This window comes from Lycium barbarum, chromosome 6, assembly GCF_019175385.1.
Source record: "Lycium barbarum isolate Lr01 chromosome 6, ASM1917538v2, whole genome shotgun sequence".
NCBI lineage: Eukaryota > Viridiplantae > Streptophyta > Magnoliopsida > Solanales > Solanaceae > Lycium > Lycium barbarum.
In genome coordinates, this window is record NC_083342.1 from 119763582 (window position 1) to 119788346 (window position 24765).

Genomic DNA, 24765 nt, shown 5'->3' on the forward strand with positions numbered 1-24765 from the left:
CAACACAAAAAATATGAACAACAACCATATATTTCATTTCATTGCAATATGAAAGCCCAAAAGTTTCCATCCAATGAAAGCTTTTCAAAATACTTACAATAAAAAGAAACAAGTGGCATCAGTTAAGTGAAATGTCACCCAATGGCTACATTTGATCAGTTTTATTAGATGTGGAAACTGCAGAATTAAGAAAGGTACTTATTACGCTGCTCAATTCCCCATGATAAGGGTTTTTATTGAGGAATATAAACCTCCAAAAGAAAGACTAATATCCTAACGTTGAAATATCATAGACCAACTGAACGGTATATTATAAATTCACTTAGAGTCCATGATAAACTGATACAAAGTTGATTAATATTGAACTTGCATTCAGTTTTCAGACCTAATACAACTAAAATACGTTAAAATTTAAATATATCAAGTGGGATCCTCTCTCAAATATCGACACGTTGTTTTCTCGTGACCAGCCCCCTTGCAAATCGAACACCTGTTTCTCTTTCCTTTGCTACTTCCCTTGGGCTTGAAACTTTATGTGATTCTAGGAATACGCTTAATTCTCTTTCTTCCAAGTCTAGGCTCATACCGGGGTGGAGCAATGTACATGTTTGTATACTTCTCTGGCACTTGTCATTCTGACTCTGAAGCGAATACATAACTAGTTTCAGCAAATGCAAAAATGTAAGATTGAACTTTATACATTGGCGAAGAATATTCATAGATGTTTGAACCATAATCAACACCGTACTTCAATCTCAATGCTGCATTGCGTGAGCGCACAGTAGTTTCCCCAAGTTATACTCTCACAAGAACATGTTTTGTTCAGTAGATTGACTTTGGCAGTTGGTCCACTGCCGACTACAGTGAACTCATCGGCATCCTCGTTTGACAAACAAGGATTCTCCCTCATTCATTTTTTTCCTTATCGTCTTTTCAGCCGACGACACAAATAAATTGATTGACCCGTTGATATCTGCACGCCTCTGCTTGAAAATTTCAGCAAACCTCCTAGAAATGTAAGTGAATAAGACAGTCACTGATCCATACACAAACAATAGAGTGGCATTGATCAACCACGATATAAAAACAAGAATAATCGATTAAAAGTCTAGTAATAGACCATAATGCATTTGCAAAAATAAAAAACAAACGACAGAAGATCGAAACAAGTAAAATAAGTATAGATAACAGATAAGCAAAAACAAAAAAATAATGATCGAAACAAATAGCTAAACTTCCAAAATTTTGAATAAAAATCAGAATTTTATGAACACCATGAATCGGAAAAAGTTAACAACTTTCAGGGCAATATAGAGCTCAAAATACTCTAATAGATTTGAAACATTGTTGAACCACGATATAAGAATAATCGACCAAAAGTCTATTAATAGACCATTATTTACATAGCAAAATCACAAAAGAAAGATCGAAACAAGCAAAATAAGTAAAAATAACACACATTTCAACGGAAAAACAGGCAAAACTTTAAAGGTTTTGAAAAAAACCAGAACTTTATGAACAAAAGGTTTTTCTCAAGATCGAAAAAAAATAAAAATTTTCATGGCAATATGGAGCTCAAACTGCTTATGGAGTTGCAAAATAAAAGAAAGTACATAGGGACGGCGTGTCACACCCTCATCTTGATAGGGCATGACGGGCACCCGACTCTCATCAGAGTCGAGCGAACCCTTAAACATTCTCTCTGTTAAAACCTGTCATTTCAAAAACTTTTAAAAACATGAAACTCTTCCAAATAGAGGTCATTACCTTTATACAGATTATGAAAAACTTCAATCAATAAGTACTTTAGACCAATCTAAATCATCAAAAAAATACATACTCTTTTAAAATCCATAAATGACTCAACTGATATCACTTTGTCGACATCTCGACAAACATACCACAGGACACTGTCTGCAGAAGTCTCTAAGGAGTAAACTGAACACTATGAGTCAGGACAGGGCCCTGACATACCCGTAATCATACGTATCTATACATGACTCAACACAGCTCCCGAATGAGGTGGAACTTGCCAATCCCAGCTGACGCCCAAGCATCCTAGCTATATACTTAACCTGCCAAACAATCTGGGGCTGCGGGCATGAACGCAGCGTCCCCAGGCAAAAGGACGTCAGCACGGACAATGTACTGAGTATGTAAGGTGGTACCAAATCATAATCATAATTTGATTTAGGAGAGAAGAAATCACAATCTAACTCAATACCTGCAGCCTTCGCTGGAAGAAACATAAACATATACACGAAGTCTCCAAAACAATCTTTAAGTAAATAATGCAATCTAGCACACATTCTTTAAGTAAGTAATGCAATCTAACACACATGCCGCTTCCGACATATTAATAAAATGGTCCCTTTGGACAGCCGCTTCCGGCTAGTATCACAATAGTCCCTTCGGACGGCCGCTTCCGGCATAGTAATGATAGCCTCTTCGGGCAGCCGCTTCCGGCTTAATAATAATGATGGCCCCTTCGGGCAGCCGCTTCCGGCTCAATAATAATAATGGCCCCTTCGGGCAGCTGCTTCCGGCTCAATAATAATAATGGCGTGGAATGTAAACATAAGTCGTAAATGAAATGAAATAGTAAAATCTCGCACCCCCTTTGGAGTGGTTTTGAAAATCTAAATAGTAAAATCTCGCACCCCCTTCGGAGTGGTTTTGAAAATCTAACTTTATGTTTCCTTTAGTATAAAACTAATTTCCTCGAAATCATTAGTAAAACCTTATACACATCTCAACTGGCACCTTATGGATGTTCCCTTCGGAACAGAATAGGAGTACAATATCAATAAACCATCACAAGAAACATTTAGACCTTACTCGTCTAAGAATGGAATCATATGGAGTACTTATAGAATGAATAACAACAAGTATCATGCCAAAATGAAAGAAGGAATAGCCTTAACATACCTTTAGCGCTTATTCGCGAATCCTTTTCGCCTCATCGCTCTTTTAGCCTATTTATATAAAGTAACGTTGTCGTTAGTAACTACATTTTCTGGTTCACAATTCCATAGCCCATTCCTTATAGAACTTATCCGTTAGTTCACATATTTTCGTTTTAAGGCTTTCTATTATCTAAAGACTTGACGAAAATCGGGCAGCACCTCCCCTATATTCGCCTATCCCGAATTTCCAATTACTCTCCTGTTGACACAGAAATACCAACAACAATATATATGCACAACCATATCTTCAATTCTTTTTAATTCAACAAGAACAACAACATATCAAAACAGCCCCCAACTATAACATAAAGATGCCCGAAATTCTACCGAACACCTACAATACACCAAGCAGCCCACATACACTACTTATACATTATTTCATGCAATCTTTTCAGCAAATTTAATGAAATACTACAGCAGCTACACCACAACTACATCATCTATCCATATGCAAGTAAACCACATTATTATCATTATAATCCCTACAACAACCCACAACAAATTTAACTCCAACTCTAACCATTAAATTGCTTCATTCTCATCACATAATCCATGATAACAACAACAATAATCATATGAACATAATCATACCCTCAATCCTTTCAATTCAGCAAGGATAACAACATGTCCATAAAACAACACAACTTTAAATTTAACCATTTAATTCCTCTATAATGCTACTAAAATCAATTCATCATTCTTACTCAAAACACCCCCCTTACACGGCTCAATTTATAATTCAACATCAACATACATAACCTTTTACTTTTAACACATAATTCACAACAATAATAACAACAACCACAATCAAACCAATTTCTAACTTAAACAACTTCAATTCTGTCCATTTCAACACCAACACTTAATCATGCAATTTTCTTACTTCCAATTCCACTTCATACAATTTTAATCTTTCCATTACCACACCATTAATCCAACTATACCATAAAGTGATAAGATCTTACCTTAATTTAATCGGAGCAAATTCTACATTCGCTTGCACCAATTGCACCGCCTCTTCTTTCTTCAATTTAAACCCTAACTTGCTGCTTCCTTGGGACATTTAAATCACCTTGGAGATTTAATCAATTTTTTTTTTTAACAAGGCTGGCCGTGAACAGTGACGGCCGTGAATAGTGCGCCGCCGTGAATAGTGGCGCTGTGAACAGTGGCGCCGCCGTGAACAGTGTGGCGTGAACAGTGGCGGCGTGAACAGTGCAGCCGTGACCTTCTCTCTCTCTTTAGGTTTGAGAGCTCCTCTCTCTATCTCTAAGTTTTCTATATTGTGAAGATGATGAAATGAATTCATTAGTCATCCACTTTGATATTTATATGATGCCTTAGGGAGTGACAAGTGTCCCACTCAAGGCTAGAGCCAATCAAATTTTGCCATGTCATGGATGTGGCCCACACGACCACTAGTGCAATATTTAGTGAATAATTAATTCTTAATCCCCACTTAATAATCTAACCATGATTAATTAATCCCTAATCTCCATTAATATTTATACACTAAGTAAAATTTATAAACAATTTATGTAATAATTAAACTTGAAAATTAAAGGTTTCTATTTCTTGTCCGAAAAACAATTCTGGCTTTACCTTGAGTCGGTTTGCTTGCGAATAATCCGACGTATAAATATACGGGGTATAACACGGCGGCTGAAGAATATTGAAGCTTGGGGGAGAGGAAGAATGGTTGGAAGCTTGAGAGATTTTTAAATTTGGGAAAGTGAAAAGGATGATGAGAGAGAGAGTGTTTTTTTATATCTTAATAGAAGTGAGTGAGACTAACATGTATGTTTTAAAATCTCCCAACTTTCTAAAATTATAAAAAGTACCCCATTCTCATTTTTCTAAACCCTAAAATCAAAAAATAATTGAAAAAGAAAATGAGCGGCCATAGTGCAAATTAGAACTTAGAAGTGGCCTTTTTCACAAATCATCTCAAGTAAGTACGTATAGTTATTATTACAGTATTTGTATTTCTGTTTGTATGTGGGTAGAGAAATTTACATGGGGTATTTGTCGGGTTTTTACAAACAAATGGAGGAAATTAATGTGGAGTCAAAGGAGAATAGTTGTACTACTCCACCATGTAACCAAAATGTTAGGTATTAAAAGGAATTTGATTCTTGAAAAGTTTACAAAGAGTAACTTCAATTGTCCATAAATGCAGAGACTTGAAATAAACCCTACATATACCATATATAATAAACATGTATCTTTAAGTCGTCTTTTGAAGGTTTTTCTACTTTCTCTTTCAATTTAGCCTTCAAACATAGATATAATGTTAATATAACATATATAAAACTAATATACTTTATACTATATTAGTGTGTGTGCGTGTATATATATATATATATATATATATATATATGTGTGTGTGTGTGTGTGTGTGCATCGATATACTACATTAATATAAGTTAAGCAAATTAATTAAGTAAAGTGCATTGATATACTATATAAGTTAAGTTAAGCATATAAGTGCATCGATATGCTAGATATTTTATGAATGCATCGATATACTATATATTTTATAAAATACATTAATCTAAAAATTATTCTATATTGATATTTTAGGAATGTAAAAAGTTGTATTAATGCAATTAAAAAGTTCAAATTTTGAATAAGATGTATTTGTGTAATTTTTTAAAAGTAATTGTAATATTTTTAATTACCATTTTAAAAAGTTGTATTTGTGTGACTTTTCCTTTATTCAACTCTTACTTATATTTCAAAAACTAAACTAAAAGTCAAAATAAATTAAAAAAGTCACCAAAATTCTTAATAAAAATAAAAAGATACAACACTATAACAACAAAAAGCCTAAAATAAAAGTCACGAAATATTTCCCATATCAACAGCACATATATATTAAAATGATATATAAAACACAACTTTCAGAGATTGAGGACACTTGAGAAACCAAAAATAGATTTAAAAATTTCAGAATATTTTTTGCATCGCACATACACATTCATGGGGTTTATATAGAGGAATAAGGTTGAATTTTATGTGAAAGATGAAAAAAATGAAATTAAATACGGAAAAACAATAGCTTATTCATCTATTTACAACAGACTGTCATAAACTCCGATTTGCTTGCAATAAACTTTAAGAATAACTATCAACATTAGATAATTCTCTCATCAGTTTAACACTATGATTCACCTCAATCTTCAGCTTGTTCTCCCGTTTCTTCTCAACTTGACGTTTAAAGTTTCATTATCCTGATAGCTTCATCCAATGCCTCTAGCATAGGGGTAACTGGTATGCCTTTTTTTTATCTCTTTATATATCTACCTGCATCATTTGATCTGTCCTATATTTCATGAACTCATCAGGGTGCACAACTACTAAATTATAAGAAAATTATATGTTTACAACCCATATACATATGTAAAAATAATTAACAAAACCTTTCGGGTGCGACCCATTTTCGAACTTTGCTAACGCGAGATGTTTTGTGCACAGGGTTGCCCATTTTTGAAATGACAAAGTAATTTGTTGATTTTAATGAAAAACAGTATAGAGAGCCAAAACATCATTACAAGAAGTGCTCTCACATGTTATAAAAGAAGACAAAAATAAATTAAGAAATGAAGAATTCGTCATCAGAGGAAGAGATAAACCAAAGATTTCATCACCAAAGTCCATAACTGAAGAAGTTTTCTGATGACATTTTAGAAGGTGCACAAAAATTCTTTTGAGAATATAAAGAATCGATAGTTAGGAGTCCAAACAATATATAGTGAAATATACATCTTCAAATATGGTAATGGTGAGAAGAAACGGTGGGGGACAAACTTGAAAGCTGATGGTGGGATTTTGATTCTCCATTAGTATACAACAATTAATCAGTAATATGTCACTTAAGCACATTGAATTAATATGGCAGAACAAATACTTAAATGAGCATAGCAATTACAAATGACAAACCACTACCGTTAACCATCATATCATCTGCTGAAGAAAACCAATCGGTTATAACAATAAATAATTAATACACAATGAATTAATATGGCAGAATGGAACTCAACAAATAGGGTAGATTATTGCTAATTCTTTAACTAAAAAAATAAGGGGAAAATATAAAAAAGGTAAAAAAAAAAAAAAAAGAGATAAAAGAAAAATAGAAATGGTGGTCATAAATAGGAATGGTGTCACATCACCTTTCTTATTTCCATCTTTATATTATGTATATACCTTAGTTAACTAGATTTGCTTGATTTTGAAGTCATAAACGATAAAGCAAAATTTTGACTATAATCTAGATAGTAGGAGCACAATTTTTCCAATCACATGTGATATATTTAACGGAAAAGGCTCAAAATGTCATCGAACTATCGGAAATGGCTCATTATATGCCACTCATCAATAGATTGACTCATTTATGCCACTCATCAATAATTTGACTCATTTATGCCATCGTCTGTTATCAAAATGACTCATCCATGCCATTTTTCATTAACGCCGATTTTACAATACCAGATATGACACGTGACCTCCAACTAGATTATGGTTGTGGGTGGGTAGGGTGTATGGGTTGGATTTTTTTTATTAATTTGGGATTTAAAATTGGGCTGGTTTAATTAAACGACGCAGACCTCAAATTGGAGGCCACGTATCATTTCTGGTATTTTAAAACTGACGTTAATGAAAAATGACATGGATGAGTCATTTTTGTAACGAACGATGGCATAAATGAGCCAAACTATTGATGAGTGACATAAATGAACCATTTCTGATAGTTCGATGACATAAATGAGCTAAACTATTGACGAGTGATATAAATGAGTCATTTCCGATAATTTGATAACGTATTAGGCCTTTTCCGTATATTTAATTGGTCTGGACTTTGGGCTTCTAATATCATTAATTACGTTGATATTTTTAAAATTGTAGAATGATGTTAATAGGGGCATTGTCTTGCTGCCGTTTTCACGTCACTTGTCATATGAATTTGTCCAATGTGTATTTTTTGGTTGGTATTGAACTTCATGCCAATGCCCATTCACACACCAAACAAAAAATCACTATCAACTAATAAAAGGTACTTCAAAGTCTAGCTGATTAGATGTCATGATACTTTTAATTCGAACTTGTTTTAAATGCATATATAACAAGAATTAATTAGTTTGACAGTTCTTTTGTTATTACTACATCATGTGTAAAGCATATATATTTTTCGAACTGGAATAACAAATATCAAAAGACACATATTTAATATTCGAGTTCTTTATTTGTGGGATATTACATGTTTTAGTAGTCAGTAAAAGGTCGATTTAAGAGACAAGCTATTTATGTTGACTTCAAAACAAAAATTTTCACATTGTCTTTTTCTTTTTTGTTCCCTTCTAATAACTTTGTCAGTAAGTGGATCCTCTTTAAAAAAGGTTCCCTTTAACTATTACCCACATTTAGGTAACTTGTATTAAATCTATTTCAACAAAATCTTCACCATTCATGTTAAAGGATATTCTCACGATAAACGTCAAAAAAGTATTCAATTGTTATTGTGTGGCCCAAAGCCTCATCAATTGACTGCATTAGGCCTAGCACTAACTGACATTCTATGCATTTTGTTAGGTGATAAGTACGGGTTTACATGCATCAAATCAATAGATATATGTTCTGTACTTGCATATCGACTTCTAATACTTAGCCATAGTTAATTCATGCTTTCATTTTTATTAAATCACTTATCGTAGTAAATTGAATATATTTTTGTATAAACACCCGGTGTGAATAAGTATTTACCTACATGAATTGTCGTCCTAAAAATATATTTTTATAACCGAAAAACTTATTAAGGCTTGTGAAATTTCTCTTTTCTCTGAATTTTTGAAATTATTTTTCACGAATTTATCGTAAAACCAACAAGTATAATGAAGTTTCAGAATTTTCACAGAAAAGCAAACATAGGTGTTGCTAACATGCCCGCTGCGCCAAAAAGGTGCCCCAATTATTGCAATTCTCATGTTAATTACACGAGGATCAAAATAAGAGTGTAAAATGAAGAAAAATATGGAAAGGAGCTTACAGGGTATGCATTAATAGCTAAGTAGACTTGAAAATGGTCGCCCATGTACCTATATTGCCAGCCTCATCATCTTTGTTGTTCTCCCTTCTCTTTACATAGATATAGCCGAACCATGAATGCACTCAGAACCTTGCTGAAACTAACCAATTATGGGGACATGTCAGTTCATGGGTTTTGCTTCAGAATCTTCATACTAGTTCAAGGTATTAATCAAATAATCTTGAACTTATCTTGTCCGAGAGTGAGAAGAAGAAATACACGTTAGATATATATTGATTTTAACCTTAAATAAGTACACTAAAAAGGGTAAAGAATGCCCTCGCTAGGTAAATAATAAGATTATAAGAAATACATCTCAAGTAACTGACCTTTGAACTAATCTGCAAATTGGCAATTAAGGATCAAATAATGTGGCAGTGTTAAAAAATGAACTTATACAAAGACAACAGTTGCACAGTAAAGAAGCGTACTGGTATCTCTTCAAAGATGTCCACCCATGAAAGATTCTTTTCCCTCAACATAGAAACTGCTTATGAAACTGCTATACAAAATCGAAACTGCTCCTATTCTTTTGCATAAGATAAGATTTTGTTGAAGTGGAAAACTGATTCCTTATTTTATGGAATTTTTTTATTTTTTTAATTAGAATTAATATAAATTATTAACAATTGAGTTTTCCACGTTATTGCTGTTCCAGATATAGGAGTATTCGTTATGTGTATACTTCATAATTTATATATATTATTGAACTGAAATTTCGAAAACTAATATCAAATTAACGATTTCCAATGTTAAAAAAGTAATATATAAAATAAAAAATAACTAACACTAATTAAAAAGATGAGTACATGTAACAATCTAAATTCAAAAACATGATTTTGAAGATAAAATTGCTATCCGTGAACCAAACTTGGCAGTCCTATTATTAGTGGCAGTTCTTTTTTTTTTTTTTTTTTTTTTTGAATTTCTGTTTAGAAATAATTTTCAACTTTTCGTAAAAACTTAAATTTGGTGGTTACTAAGAAAATATACCCTGCTCTCAATATTTATTTATTTAAAAATAAATAATCCTTATTTAGTTGGTTACTTTGTTGGTTTTCACATGTTTTTAAATTTAAATTCAAATACTCATAGTTTTGTATTTTTTTAAATTTTGTATTTTTAAATTGAAAATTTCTGGTGCTTACACTTGGCATCTTGAGAGTGTTTTGCTTCTCCTATTATATATAAATAGATACCACCAAAACCGGAGAAAAGAACATACATGTATTCAATAGTTGTTCTAAACAAATGAAAGCAAACCTTATAATATTTTATCACTTAATTATAATTAAATAAAGTATATTTTAGCGTTTACAACTATTATCATTAGATATTTTTTCCCATGATCAATCAATCTTTACTTTATTACATCAAATTATCAAATTATTCTTTTATAACAAAAAGATCACTCAACTTTATATCAGGATTGAAGAGTCAACTAATTATATTTCTAGCGAAAAATCACCCAACTCTGCCTAAGTATCTCAAAAAATGTCGCATTTGTATCCAACTAGTGACATTCTGCGATACTTAAATAAAGCTGAGTAACTATTAATTTAAAAAAAAAAAACTATTTAGTCACTTTCGTAATATCTCAATAAAGTGTAGTGACTTTTTCATTATAAAAAATAATTTAGTTATTTTAGGGCAATAAACTAAAAAATAAGTGACTGAATAACTTAACCTGAAATTATTTGATTGGTGAAATGTTGAATAAGCATTTGTCTACACAGGAAGGCTTAATACCTAGATGGACCCTTAAACTTGACATGTTTTGTAAGATAGGCATATAAACTTATAAGGTGACCAGATAGACACTTAAACTTACTCAAAGTGTATTTTTCAAGTTTTTCAGTTGTTTTGAAAACAAAAACTATATTTTTCAAACACTCACAATTTTCATGGCCAAACAAGCCCTAAATATATCACAAAATATATTTTTTAAAATGCAAAAATAAGGCAAACGCATATACATGAGACTATAAATGTGCACTTAAACCAATAAATACTCGCTAATCGCAATTTTGCAGCTTTCAATTAACTCGGATTTTTTTTTACACTTGAATAATTAAAAAACAACAACTTTAACCAATAAAAATCCTTAAAAAAAGAAATTTCAAATTAAGAAATTTCTAAGTTCAGTATTTCAAGTGTAAAAGAAATTTCAAATTAAGAAAACTGTAAAGCCGAGAAGAAGATCCTTAAAAAAAAGAAATTTCTTAATTTGAAATTTCTTTTTTAAGGATTTTTATTGGTTAAAGTTATTGTTTTTTAATTATTCAAGTGTAAAAAAAAAAACCGAGTTAATTGAAAGCTGCAAAATTGCGATTATCGAGTATTTATTGGTTTAAGTGCAAATTTATAGTCTCATGTATATGCGTTTGCCTTATTTTTGCATTTTAAAAAAAATATTTTGTGATATATTTAGGGCTTGTTTGGCCATGAAAATTGTGAGTGTTTGAAAAATATAGTTTTTGTTTTCAAAACAACTGAAAAACTTGAAAAATACACTTTGAGTAAGTTTAAGTGTCTATCTGGTCACCTTATAAGTTTATATGCCTATCTTACAAAACATGTCAAATTTAAGGGTCCATCTGGGTATTAAGCCACACAGGAAAGATGCAGCGCAATGTCCGTGCGGCTCACGTTAGCACAAGACAAAGACGCAATCCCAAAAATCTCCATGGGACTGTACTTAGCCGCCGAACATTAGCCATGGCCCATTCTTTAACCACTTTCGCCAAATTTATTCCATCCTTTCACTTTTACTAATTCACTAATTTAAAAATAAATTTTTATTTTTAATTACTCATTTTTGCATATCAAATGAAAAAATAATTTATTTTTCTGTTTTACCTTAGTATTTATTACTCATTCCAAGCCATTTTCTCAACTCTAATATAATTATACACCAATTAATATGAATATTATAGTAAAATACATACTTTATTTATTATTTGGAAACAACCGCTCTACCTTCCGACGTAGGGGTAAGGTCTGCGTACACTTTACTCTCCTTAGACCTCATATTGTGAAATTTCACTGAGTATGTTGTTGTTGTATATATTTTATTTATTAATTTTTAAATAGCATGCAAAGTTAAAAATGGATAAATAAATGTGAACGGATGGAGTATCATTTAACTGCACGGTTTGCCCTTCAAAGTTCAAAAGAATTAATTATATTTCTTTTTTCGGAATTATCTGCTCATGGCATCATAGAAGTGTCCGGTTATATTATATGATACAATAATATAAATTAAATCACGAAGTTATGGCTAACTGAACATATGTTTTATAAGAGAGCGAGAAGTAAATTATGTTATATTATATGATACAATAATATAAATTAAAAAAAATAACCCAATTATAATCCCTATCTGCTAAACAGCGACCCTTATCCTAACTATTCTCTTCTTCCTCCACGCCCACGCCCACGCCCACGCCCTTGTCATCATTGAATAGCGTGCCAATTATAAGTAATCTATACATATATCTGTATCTATATATTTGAGTAAATATCTTTTTGACATTATCAAAATATATACACTCCCAACTGAGCCTACGGTAAAATCAAAATCATACAACGGAGAAGTATATTATACTACTAGTACATTGAACTGGGTATTATTTTCTAAAAAAGGAAACTTATATTTCAATGGAATTATCGTCAGAGCGAAGGTTGAAAGCTATACAAAGCCATCTTGTTCCGGTCACCGATGACCGATCACTCTCATTGATCCGTTCAAACCCAACTGCCGGTGAATTTTTCCAAGGTAATTCACTTATCTGATTTCTCTATTGTCTTTTCTTTACTTATATGTATAGGTATATAATAATATAGATGTGATATGTGGAGTTGTATGATCGTGACTTGTGACAAAGAATGGAAATTTTGAAGTTTTTTGACGGTACAAAGTTTATATTTTGATACCCAGATTAGAATAGTTGGAAATATTCAAGCTTTTTGAGGGTACAAGGTTTAAATCTTGATACCCAGATTTTAATAGTTGGAAATATTCAAGCTTTTTGAGGGTACAAGGTTTAAATTTTGGATATCCAGATCAGAATAGTTGGAAATATTGAAGCTTTTTGAGGGTACAAAGTTTATATTTTGATACCCAGATCAGAATAGTTGGAAATATTGAAGCTTTTTGAGGGTCCACAGTTTAAATTTTGGATAACCAGATGATATCCAGATCAGAATAATGGGTAGGGTGTTTTGGTTATGCTTTGTGGTTTCTGGGACCGCCCCCACCATTGCATGTGAATCTACTTATTGGTGAAAGGTGTTTTCTTTTAAAGACCACTGACTTGACTAAAGTCTTTCTTTTTATAGCTTTTTTGGTCAGTCTAAATTATTAAAAGGGTACTGTTGAAAAGTTGTGAATCTTTTAGAGCTTTAGTTTTTGAAGATTTGATTACTGAGGATCTTGAGATTTATCTATCAGTGGAACAGTGATCTCTCCTTTGGTGTCTGGTTTTTTTGTTGCTAATAAGCATGTGTATCCCATGTTGAGATTTTTTTTTTTTTTTTTTTTAAACAAAGGATAAATGGATCTTTTCTGCGAATTTGCACCATTTTTTTTTGTGTGTGTCCGTGTATGTAAAATCAACATTTCATTCTTGTTCCCTTTTGATAGCTGATGGAATATTCAAGTTTTATTCGTCGAATGTTTGAGGTCTTGCAATTCATACAATGTTGAATAGAACTACTATTTTGTAGTTGCTCTCTTAATAGTAAGTTCAGAAAATCACAGTTTATGAAGGAGAAGAAAAATACTATTTACAGCGGTCGACGGAAAATTTAATCCATATTGATAGATAATAACCTTCCTGAAGTTGCTCCGTAAATTCAGAATACCTATAATCTTTCTCTGCTTTTTATGCTTTCACCTTTTCCCCCCTTTTTTTTGGATGGAGTGGCAGATGGAGGAGAAATATGGAATCAGAGACAGAGTGTCTTTGCTTGGTCAGAGAATATGTATTTGACCTTGAAGGTTTTGATCTCGTAGCAAAAATGGTTGGGGAATTACTTCTCTGCTGGCAGTTTGCTACTAGGTGTTTCTGTTGGCTTGTAAGAAATTTTGTGGGATCACGGGGTTGTCCTATGCGAGTCCTGTGCTGCAGATTGAGAAAATGCTTGTATCTCTGAACTAAACCATAGAGGAAGAATTTGTGTAAGCTTTATAATATTTGGAAACACATCCTATGGAATTGCATCAGTGTTTTCAAAAGCAAAAAGCGCGAAAAAAGCTTTAAGGTCAGCTGGGGCTTTAAGCGCGAAGCACATATAAAGTGTGGGCTTTAATGAAAAAAAGCACAATGGTGCAAAACTACAAATATATATATGTTTAGTCCAAGATTAAAAATAATAAGCATGAATAACAAATATATGGACAAAGAAATTGTAAAAATATTAAGATAAAGTGAAATATCAATCATCTAGTGTCACCTCCTCAAGAGAGGCTCATTGGCAAGGAAAAGTATGTCTTAGAGCCTTGATGACGACACTGAAGCGCACATAAAGTAAGGCGAAGCGCTCAACATGTTTTGAGCCTCGCTTCAAGCTTAAGCGCGCCTTTGATAACACTGAATTGCATAATATGTGATGCTTTGAATACCTCAATCTCCACAGCGTGATATTATCATCATGTCCTGCTGTCTGTCTTCTCTCGCGGGAAGGCTAGGTACTCAATTGTAGTCTTCCTCCATGGTAAATTGCCATTTACAGCAATCATTATAGGATAACTGGGCTGTATTCTGCTCAAGTGATACACTCTAGCGGAGATATTCGAGGTGAATATAGCTAGGGTTTAACATTGCTTCATGAGGCATATTCTTCAAACTCAAACATGTAGGTATAGTTTAGTAAAACCCAGTTTGAGCAGGGTAAGGGTTCCATTGCAGCATCTCCTTTAACAGACATGTTTCCTTGCACTAATATGGAGGCATTGAGCAGAAAATAGTTTCCAAGACTCTTATTCAATGCACTTCTCAGTGAGAGCTTTGAGTCATGGAGAAAAACCATCATTCAACTTTCTTAGTAAGCTAAGAAAGCGAATCATGTATTTTCTCACGTAATTCAAGCTTTTAAAGATTGCGTTCGTCATGAGGGTGGGCCTTAGTGGGCGATGAAGTGAGGAGAGAACCATGAGGTCTCAGGTTTAACAACGGAGGCAAAAAATACTTGGTGACTTGTTCAAATCTGCCTAAGCGTTGGTGGGCAAAGTGAATGGTTACTTGTTCTTGTAGACATCACCATCATCCATAAAAATATCGTGTTGCTCACAAAAGGCACCCTTGTGATGGAAAAGAAAACAAAAACATGCGTGATACTTGTAATTCCTTTCCCTTTTACCTTATCAAAAAAACTTCCTTTTTAGAAGCATATTTGTCTCTTAATTTGGAATTATTTGAAGTAGTCTCTTGTACTTATCCCTTCATGTTAGGTATATATACAAAGTTATTTAGCTGTCTGGAACAATAAGCATTCTATTTTCAGTTTTCTAGCTGAATTACTGGAGTATAATACATAAACAGTAACGTGAGTCCTGATGATCTCCTGTTGAACGTGTGTGCTCCTTATGTTGTGCAAGGAGTATCCTGAAGTAACACATGTTTAACTTATGTACAAACAAATCGTAGAAGATGTATAAATGGGTATGTAAACATATTATAATGGTATTCTGTAATCTTGTGAGCTTCGGCTTAGAGATTACATATTCTATCTTAATCATGCTTGTACACTCCTTCAAGCAGATCTATGACTCTATGTACAAAAAGAAAAAAAATAGTTACAAGGTTGTCTGGCATATTGTATCTGACATGCTATGGCTTTGCATAGACTTCTATGTAGTGGTCTTCTGCTTTTTTCTTTTGTTCATTCAGTTACTCTTTTTCATTGTTCACTTAGTTAATCACACTTTGAATTACGATCAGGTCAGGGTTTCAGCGTAGTTCTTCCTGAAAAATTGCAGACAGGAAAATGGAATGTGTACAGGTACGTGTATTTTCTACTTTAGCCGCGAGCTACAGATGATTGTTTCTTAATTACGTGTTCAGAGGTATGGACACACATATAATGCTCGCATTCACTCCCATAAACTACCTCTATGGGTATATATTGCATATGTAATTAATAATTATAACTTTCTAAGTCGTATGAGGAACTAAGTGATGATTATTACAGATCTGCACGATCTCCTCTGAAGCTTGTTAGTAGATTTCCTGATCATCCTGAAATTGCCACACTGCACGATAACTTTGAGTAAGAATCTCGTCTTCAGCTTTTTACTTTTAATTGCTTTAAATATAAAGAAGAACTAGGCCTGCACCTTGTATTCTGCTAATACATAATTTGCCTTGCCGTGCCATTTACTTGCAAAAATTTGTTTTTCGTTTCCTTGTACGATGTAGTCCACTATTACTGCAACAATAGTATCTCATCGCACCTTGTATACACTCCTATTTCAATTGTTCATAAAGGAGATATGCTACTTATCTTTTAGTATTGTCTGCATTCTTTTGTTGAGTACATCTTCTGTTTCATCTGATAATATTTTGTGTTCAGACATGCGGTTCAAACCTATCAGGATTACAAATATTTGGGTTCACGCATTCGGATAGATGGAACTATTGGGGAGTAAGTATTTTTACTGATTTAACAATGTTTTGTTGGATGAGATGAACTGGGGAAGTTTTCTAGTTACTTGTTTATTTTTCATTTTCTGTGCCATAGGTACAAATGGATGACATATGGAGAGGCAGGGACTGCTCGGACTGCAATTGGTTCTGGACTTCATTATTATGGATTACAACCGGTATGTCAAACTTGGATTAGGACGTATATGTAAATTACACACATTCATTTACTAATGTAAGAAAGAGATCTACACATCACATTTTTCCCAAACCTCCTTGTTCTTTTTCAACATCAAGTAGGATATCTCTGCTTATTTGGGGGATGTCGATGTGATGAACTCATTTTCTTGTTTGATTTCTGGACGTTGAAGTTTTTAAGTGGGTTAATTACCTTTCTTGGTCAGTGATTCTATTTGACTCAGACACGTGTGCCATTGTACTTCAATGACAATATAATTCATTATTGACCGTTTCCAATTTCGATGGACAGGGTGCTCGTGTGGGACTTTACTTCATAAATAGGCCTGAGTGGATGATTGTAGACCATGCCTGCTCAGCATATTCATATACTTCGGTCCCTCTATATGACACTCTTGGTGTGTAGGTGGCCTTTTCATGATTTTTTTTTTTTGGCTGGTAAGATATATTAAACTTATCACATTTTTTTTTTGTCTGCAGGTCCTGATGCTGTTAAATATATTGTCAATCATGCTGATGTACGAGCCATTTTTTGTGTGCCAACTACCTTGAACACGGTGAGTGAAATTCCTCCCCCTAAGGCACAGCGAGCCAAACCATTTTATCCTTGCGGCCCTCTTTTGCGTCGAGAACCACACTCACGTTACCTTGGAGGGGATTGATAACCACAATGGTATTTGAGAAGAGTGTTTGTTAGATTTTATTCATCCTTATCTATCCTTTGGTTGATGGTAAAGAGACCCGCCTCTGACAAGCTAGCTTTCTTGTTAAGCGTGTCAGGGTTGTCGCTTCCTCCTCTTCCACGTGACTAGTATCGACCTTGCTCTAAACCGAGTATACTCCTTTAACATGCTTCCAAAACACATCAGATGTCATTATGAGGCATTAATGTTAACATTGTTTTGATCAACTTGAGTTCTTAAACAGATCAACAACATGAAAAAACTGTTGAGGACTCTGTTAGAGTTGCTCATAGTCTACTAATATCAGTTTGAGAAAAAATTGCTAAAATACACTCTCAGTAGCATGTTCGTATTGAATGATAATCTTTAACTAAATGAAATGTTTCAAAGTCAAAGAAACCTCTCAAGTTATTATTTAATGCTAAGCTTTAACAGTCAAAGAAACTACTACAGTTAGGGGTAATGACCTTTTAAGACGGTGATACTGATAGACAACTCAGCTTAAAACTTCACTTTCTAATCCTTATTTCTAATTCATTTATCATTATTTAGCTACCTTTCCTTCTTCGTCCTGTCTGGTGATATTGTTATGTTTCTCCATTCCTCGTAATGCTGCTTTAAGAGAAATTCTAGTTCCCTCCTTTTCAAAAACAAAAGGAATGAGGAAACTCCTAATTCCTTGTTTTTCAAGTTTCACATCCTTTCACCTGCTTGCTTCTCCCAATTTTGGCTGGATTATCTGTAAAAATATCCTTACAATTATGTTTGGAAGCCTAGTGTAATGCTGGTACCGTATACTACTAAGTAAGTCTGCTTTCTCTGAGACTACAATCATTTATTTTATACCAACCTAATTTGAAATTTTTATTTTTCTATAATCATGTTTGTGTTAATGGTGAAAGTTGTTGAAGTTTATCTGACATTTCATTCACTGAACTTTCAGTTGTTGACCTTTTTATCAGAGATTCCGTCTGTGCGTTTGATTGTGGTAAGATCTACCCCTTGTCCATGTTAGGTCTGATTATATAATACAGTATGTAACAGCAGCTTGTTATATTTTTTGTTAATTTGGCTACTCTGTCTTTGATGGTGTAGGTAGTGGGCGGGATAGATGAGCATCTCCCATCTCTTCCATCTACAACGGGAATGAAGCTCTTATCATATACAAGGCTTCTGAGTGAGGTACATTAAATGACATTCATAAATATTAATTACTTGGACCGTTGATTTTTTGGACTTGGTGGTGTCAACCTGAATTCAATGGGATATATTTGGTACATATTATCTCCCTGCCTGCCCTCAATTACCTCACCTTTCGAGCTAGATTTTGTGTCTTATGTTTGATAGTGAAGGTAGCATCATCAGACACAAGGAGACCACTTCTAAGATGCCATTTATGTTGTAGATCTTCTCTGTTATTTTTTTGGTTCTAGCAAATTGATTTGCTTTTGACTTTTTTTTCAATACCTTGTGTCATCTATGATTCCTTCTGTCTTATATGCGTGTTTGTGAAGGACCTGGGTATTGTTTTGGGGGGGGGGGGGGGGGTGGGGGAGGAAGGTAGAGACGGGTCCTTTTATGTTTTGACCTGGGAATTACTTTTAAGCTTTAAGTAAGTTGTAATCAGAGTTTGTCTAACCTGTATAATGTTTGTATGTTCTCTCTACTTTCATGTTACATTATGGGCATTCTTGCACATCATTAGCTCTTTTTCCTACAACTTAACTATACTTCTGTAGAAACTTTACAATGAGTGATCTACATGCTTACCAATAGGGCCGCAGTAGTATGCAACCCTTTTGCCCTCCTAGGCCTGAAGATATTGCTACCATATGCTATACAAGCGGCACTACGGGGACACCAAAGGTATTGCTTATACTTCTTCAACTTCAGAATCTGCTAACTCGACCAGTATCTGTAGTGGTTATTTCTCTTGTTAAGAAGATCTTATCAGGCCCTAATTTTTTTTTTTCCGTTTTTCCCTCCCTTGAAAGGGTGTTGTATTATCCCATGCAAACCTGGTAGCAAGCGTTGCAGGCATGACCCTTTCAATCAAGTTTTATCCATCTGACATGTAAGTTGGCCTAAAAATGTTTGTTCTATGTCTGTATATTTGATTTATTCCTGATTTAGTGTGCACTATGTGAACATTTTTACAGATACATATCCTATCTTCCCCTGGCGCACATCTATGAACGTGCCAACCAAATTACATCGGCATATTATGGTGTTGCCGTTGGATTCTACCAGGGGGTATGCCAGTTAATTGGATATTAAGTACTTATTTAGTCGTAGCTTCTTGGTGTATCCTTGTTTTCTTAGACCTCTGATCTCGGATTCATGATCAACGTACAAATTTGGTTTAGTGGAATTGCCCGTTTTTCAATTTACGTGTAGCATTTCTGCAAACCTTTTGTAGAGACAAAATGCAGTGCTTCTGGAATTTTTGTGTAGCTCTACGCTAATTCAGTTTATGAAGAATTAGCACTAAAAGGTCTCTTATAGACAACACTAATTCATTGATCTGTTTCCACAGCGTTACTTATCATTAGCATTTCTACTCTGCAGGACAATCTGAAATTGATGGATGATTTGGTGACACTTAGACCTACAATATTTAGCAGTGTTCCTCGTCTTTACAACAGGATATATGCTGGGTAATATTTATGTGATGTGCTAAATAGTGTATATCTTTGTAGACTGGTGTCTTAGATTTTGCCAATCTTCTCATTATAGGATCACAAATGCTGTACAAACTTCTGGTGTACTGAAGCAGAAACTATTTAATGCCGCCTACAACTCCAAGAAGCAAGCTGTGATGAATGGTAAGTTGTTTAATTTTTTTTGTAATGCTCCTCGGGTTGCTTTAGATGATTGGACGTTCACTCATCTAGAAAAAGACAATATCATTATGTTCTAACAACACATTGGCTCCTGCCCATCATTGCTAGAACTCTGTTTCTCCTAGCTTAACAACTCATGTCCTACCTCCCGTATTTTCAAGGGAACTTTTGTGGCTTAATTCTCAAATTGAGGATGCACACTTCATGATCTAGAGCACTTCTCAAACAGAAAAGTTGAGGCGAGTTTCCATCTCATTTTCCTTCCTTGTGACACATTGCTTAGACAACTGTCTCATTCTCATAATATGGCGGGCCAATTAACATTTTAAAAATGTTTAATGGTTGGTGCCTGCCGTAAGGTTTTTTTATTCCTAATATAAGACCAGGACTCGTTGGAAAAGTTAAAGCATAAAAGAGGAGAACATGGTATAGGCTTTCTTACCTATTTCAATCCTTTTTTTGTGAGGCGGAGGAGGGTTGCAGGGGTTGAGCTGTGATAGAGAATTTAATCAAATGATTATCTATAGTATTTGCTATTTGAAAGATTTTCCTTTTTCAAATTACGTGACTTCCTGTAACCTGAAAAAATATCCAATGCAATTTTGTTATTTCTATAACAGATGGAAATGTTTTAGAAGTGAGAGCATAAAAGATGGGATGTAGTGGCATGTCATTCAGTTGTGCATTGATTATGAGCTCTTCTAGTTTCCTCCTTTTCTTTGTGGAAGAGTGGCAGTTTCTGAGCTGTTATGGCAGAAATTAAATCGGATTTTATCTTATTGTATTTTCTTTTAAAAGGACTTTGTTTTTCGAGTTGCCAGACTAAAAATTATTTACATAATAGGAGTATAATTTACCATTCATGACACCATTGTGAGTTCTCTGACTCTGTGCTGCTATGCAAACTGGAAAGAGGTTTTAAGTGAGTCTGGTGTGCTTAAGCTTTTAGATGAAAATTGAATTTAATATCTATCAGCTAATAAGTGTAGTACGTACAACCTGGAAAGAGTAACACATACAGAAAAGAAAATTTAAGTTATTACTAGCACTCTGAAGAGATTCCCTTTTTAGTTATTCCAAGACTTGAGAGAATCATTTATCAAGCAGTAGGCCACCCAAAATGAGTGAGGTGTGGGTGCCATAGGCAATATAATGTACTCGTGCCAGAAAGCTATTTATACACGCTTTGGTTTATAACTGGTACAGTCTTGAACGATTAAAAAAAAAAAAAAAAAAAACTGGTACTGTCTTGGATGAAATCTTATGTTATCATGGATTATTAAGTGCATATCAGCAGTAAAATACTTTTGCTTACTTTTGTGGCATTCATGACTTCTTATATCTCTTTTATATGAAATCTCATATTTTCAGGTAGAAAGCCATCACCAATGTGGGATAGGTTGGTGTTCAACAAAATAAAGGACAAACTGGGGGGGCGAGTTCGTCTTATGACCTCAGGTGCCTCACCATTGTCCCCTGATGTGATGGAGTTCTTGAGAGTGTAAGTTGACCATTATTGCTGTTCTAAAGTGCTGAAAGATATTATTTACCATATTGTGGCTCTTATTGGTGCTGAGGATTACCAGTAGTTGGCTATTCTCTGATTAAATTCCTTCGTGCAGATGTTTTGGCTGTCTAGTAATGGAAGGGTATGGCATGACTGAGACTTCATGTGTCATAAGCTCAATGGACGACAGTGATAACTCAGTTGGTCATGTTGGTTCTCCGAATCCTGCATGTGGTGAGGTTTTAACTGATGATGGCACATAAACATCTTCATTTTGATTGTTAAAGAAAAAAAGTAAGTGAGTTTAACTTGTCTATGACACTGCTATTTTCAGAGATAAAGCTCGTGGATGTTCCCGAAATGAGTTACACATCAGAGGATCAGCCTCATCCTCGAGGAGAGATTTGTGTTAGAGGTCCTATTATTTTTGAAGGCTATTACAAAGATGAAGTGCAGACGTACATACCTTTTGCACATTGATATTTCATTATTCTTTTTGTCATTGTATGAGTTTCTCCAAGATAATTTGCCTGACCTAGTAGTTAACAGGAAGGAGGTAATTGATGAGGATGGTTGGCTGCATACTGGTGATATCGGATTATGGTTACCAGGAGGCCGCTTGAAGATTATTGACAGGTAGAATCTACTTGATATGATTAGGAGAGACAACCTTAGGTATTTTTGATTTGAGATACAAACAACTTTTTCCTCCCACACCCCTATATTTGTGGGCAACAGGTGGTCAGGAAGGATTTATGTTAACCCTACCATTTCCATCAATAATTTTTTTTTATAATGATGTAGTTACATCATTCTCAATGTTCATTTGCCCCTTGTGATATTAGAACATCTATCTTTCTGTGCCTTGCTTGTCTCCCATGGTAATATGACCTCTGAATGCTCATTGTGGACAGGAAGAAGAATATCTTCAAGTTGGCACAGGGTGAATACATAGCTCCTGAGAAAATTGAGAATGTTTATGCTAAATGCAAATTTATTGCACAATGCTTTGTCTATGGTAAGCAGATAACATATTTGCCCTTATGGAATCATTAAACAATGTCCTCTGCTCACTGTTGCAACATTCTCAGGTGATAGCTTTAATTCCTCTTTAGTAGCAGTCGTTTGTGTAGAGCCAGATGTCTTGAAGGAATGGGCATCATCTGAGGGAATCAAGGTAGCTCTTAATTTTCAACTTGTGGACATTATATTTACATCTAATGAAATGCTTCACTTAAAGCAAACTTGTGTGGAGTTCATCATTTAGAGTTTCGTGTTGCATTATATTAACCATCATATTTTGAGTGTCTTATCATTAACTCTGCACAAAGCACATGAGCTGCGCTTATATTCACATAGGTAGATAATTACAACTTGCTTCTAGAGCTTCCCATAAAATATACTGGTATTTAATGTCTGCCTAACTTTTGATCTTGCTGATGGCTTATTTCGATAGCTTCCTGATTGATTTTCCCTTGGTCCAGTGAAATCTAGGAAATTGCCCCCTTTTATAAGGAAATTGACACTTGTTTCGCAAAGCACAATAAAAAATCTAGTCACCTTATTACATAAAGCAACTAAAGCAAATATAAGACATCTAACTGCCACTAAAACAATAAAAATCTTCTTGATGCTTTTCAATGAAATACATTACTTCGTCCAAAAAAAAAAAATCACTTTTGAAATATAAACTTGTAAGACATCTAAAACTCATTAGTTTCTGCATTTGGTTTTATATCATCCATTGAAGGAGATATAAAACTCTACATTCAGTGATAAGTTTCAAAGTGTGCAACCTAATTTTTTCAGTACTTAGATTCAGTAACTTAAATCATTCAGCGATACAAAATTCAGTCATCTGATCTGCTCTTCAGAATTTAGTTTTACCAAATAGCTGTAAACAAATGTAATTTTAGGCTCTGTTGTTGAAGATATTTGTTAGTCATTCTCTAAGGAGCTGTTTGATTTGTTTCCCTTGATTTTAATGTGATGTATCAAGTATGAAGATTTGGAACAACTATGCAATGATCCAAGAACAAGGGCTGCGGTTCTTGCTGAGATGGATGCAGTCGGAAGGGAAGCTCAGGTAGTTTGTTTAACTTTGGCTTTCTTTTACCTGAGTTTTAGTTTCTTAAAATGCCAAGTGAATCCATCAATTGATGCTCTCTTTTTACTGCAATACAGTTGAGAGGATTCGAATTTGCAAAAGCTGTAACATTGATTGTCGAGCCTTTCACAATCGAAAATGGTCTTCTCACTCCCACATTCAAGGTAATTTCACTTGCCTGTCTCAATATTTTAAAATCTGAAGCAAAGCAGATGGTAAAGAACTGTTCTTGTTGGTCCATATGACATTCTTACATTTCTAAAATGTGCTTCCCATGTTTGATAAACTTCAGGGGAGTATGAATATATCTTTGTTAATGTGCCTTTTCTCTTTTGTTTTTCCAGGTCAAGAGACCGCAAGCAAAGGATTATTTCGCCAAAGCAATATCTGATATGTATAATGAGCTTTCTAAATCAGATCCAGCATCCCAGAAATCATCACTATGACCAAGGCAATCGAGAAAGCTTCAGCTGTTCACCCACACTTCCCTTCTTCAGAATAAATACCAAACTAAAGATTATTGTAGAATAGAAAGCTCAGAGGATTTTTGTGAATTTTGAGTTAATAGATTTCTTGTTGTAATATGTACAATGTTTAAATAATTTAAATTCGACAGTTACTTAATTTAGAAAATTTGCTGGGATATAAATAATTTTATATCCTGATGGCTAATGTCTAGATTTTGATGGCAATTTCGTCAATAAAGCATGTGATTGGCCAGATGAATGGT

General features: G+C 34.0%; 1 protein-coding gene across 1 annotated transcript; it reads left to right on the plus strand.

The window, feature by feature from the left end:
- The first annotated feature begins 12491 nt into the window (after positions 1-12491).
- Positions 12492-24713, plus strand: LOC132645909 (long chain acyl-CoA synthetase 6, peroxisomal-like). The gene is made up of 23 exons (XM_060363165.1): positions 12492-12829; positions 15996-16056; positions 16246-16323; positions 16627-16698; positions 16795-16876; positions 17188-17293; positions 17376-17452; positions 18522-18566; positions 18674-18760; positions 19355-19444; positions 19573-19652; positions 19738-19831; positions 20147-20235; positions 20315-20403; positions 21793-21922; positions 22044-22162; positions 22263-22386; positions 22478-22564; positions 22843-22946; positions 23020-23105; positions 23928-24014; positions 24113-24199; positions 24380-24713. The coding sequence occupies exons 1-23, from the start codon at positions 12712-12714 to the stop codon at positions 24479-24481; spliced, it is 2094 nt and encodes a 697-aa protein (XP_060219148.1). The 5' UTR covers positions 12492-12711; the 3' UTR covers positions 24482-24713.
- The last annotated feature ends 52 nt before the right edge of the window (positions 24714-24765 follow it).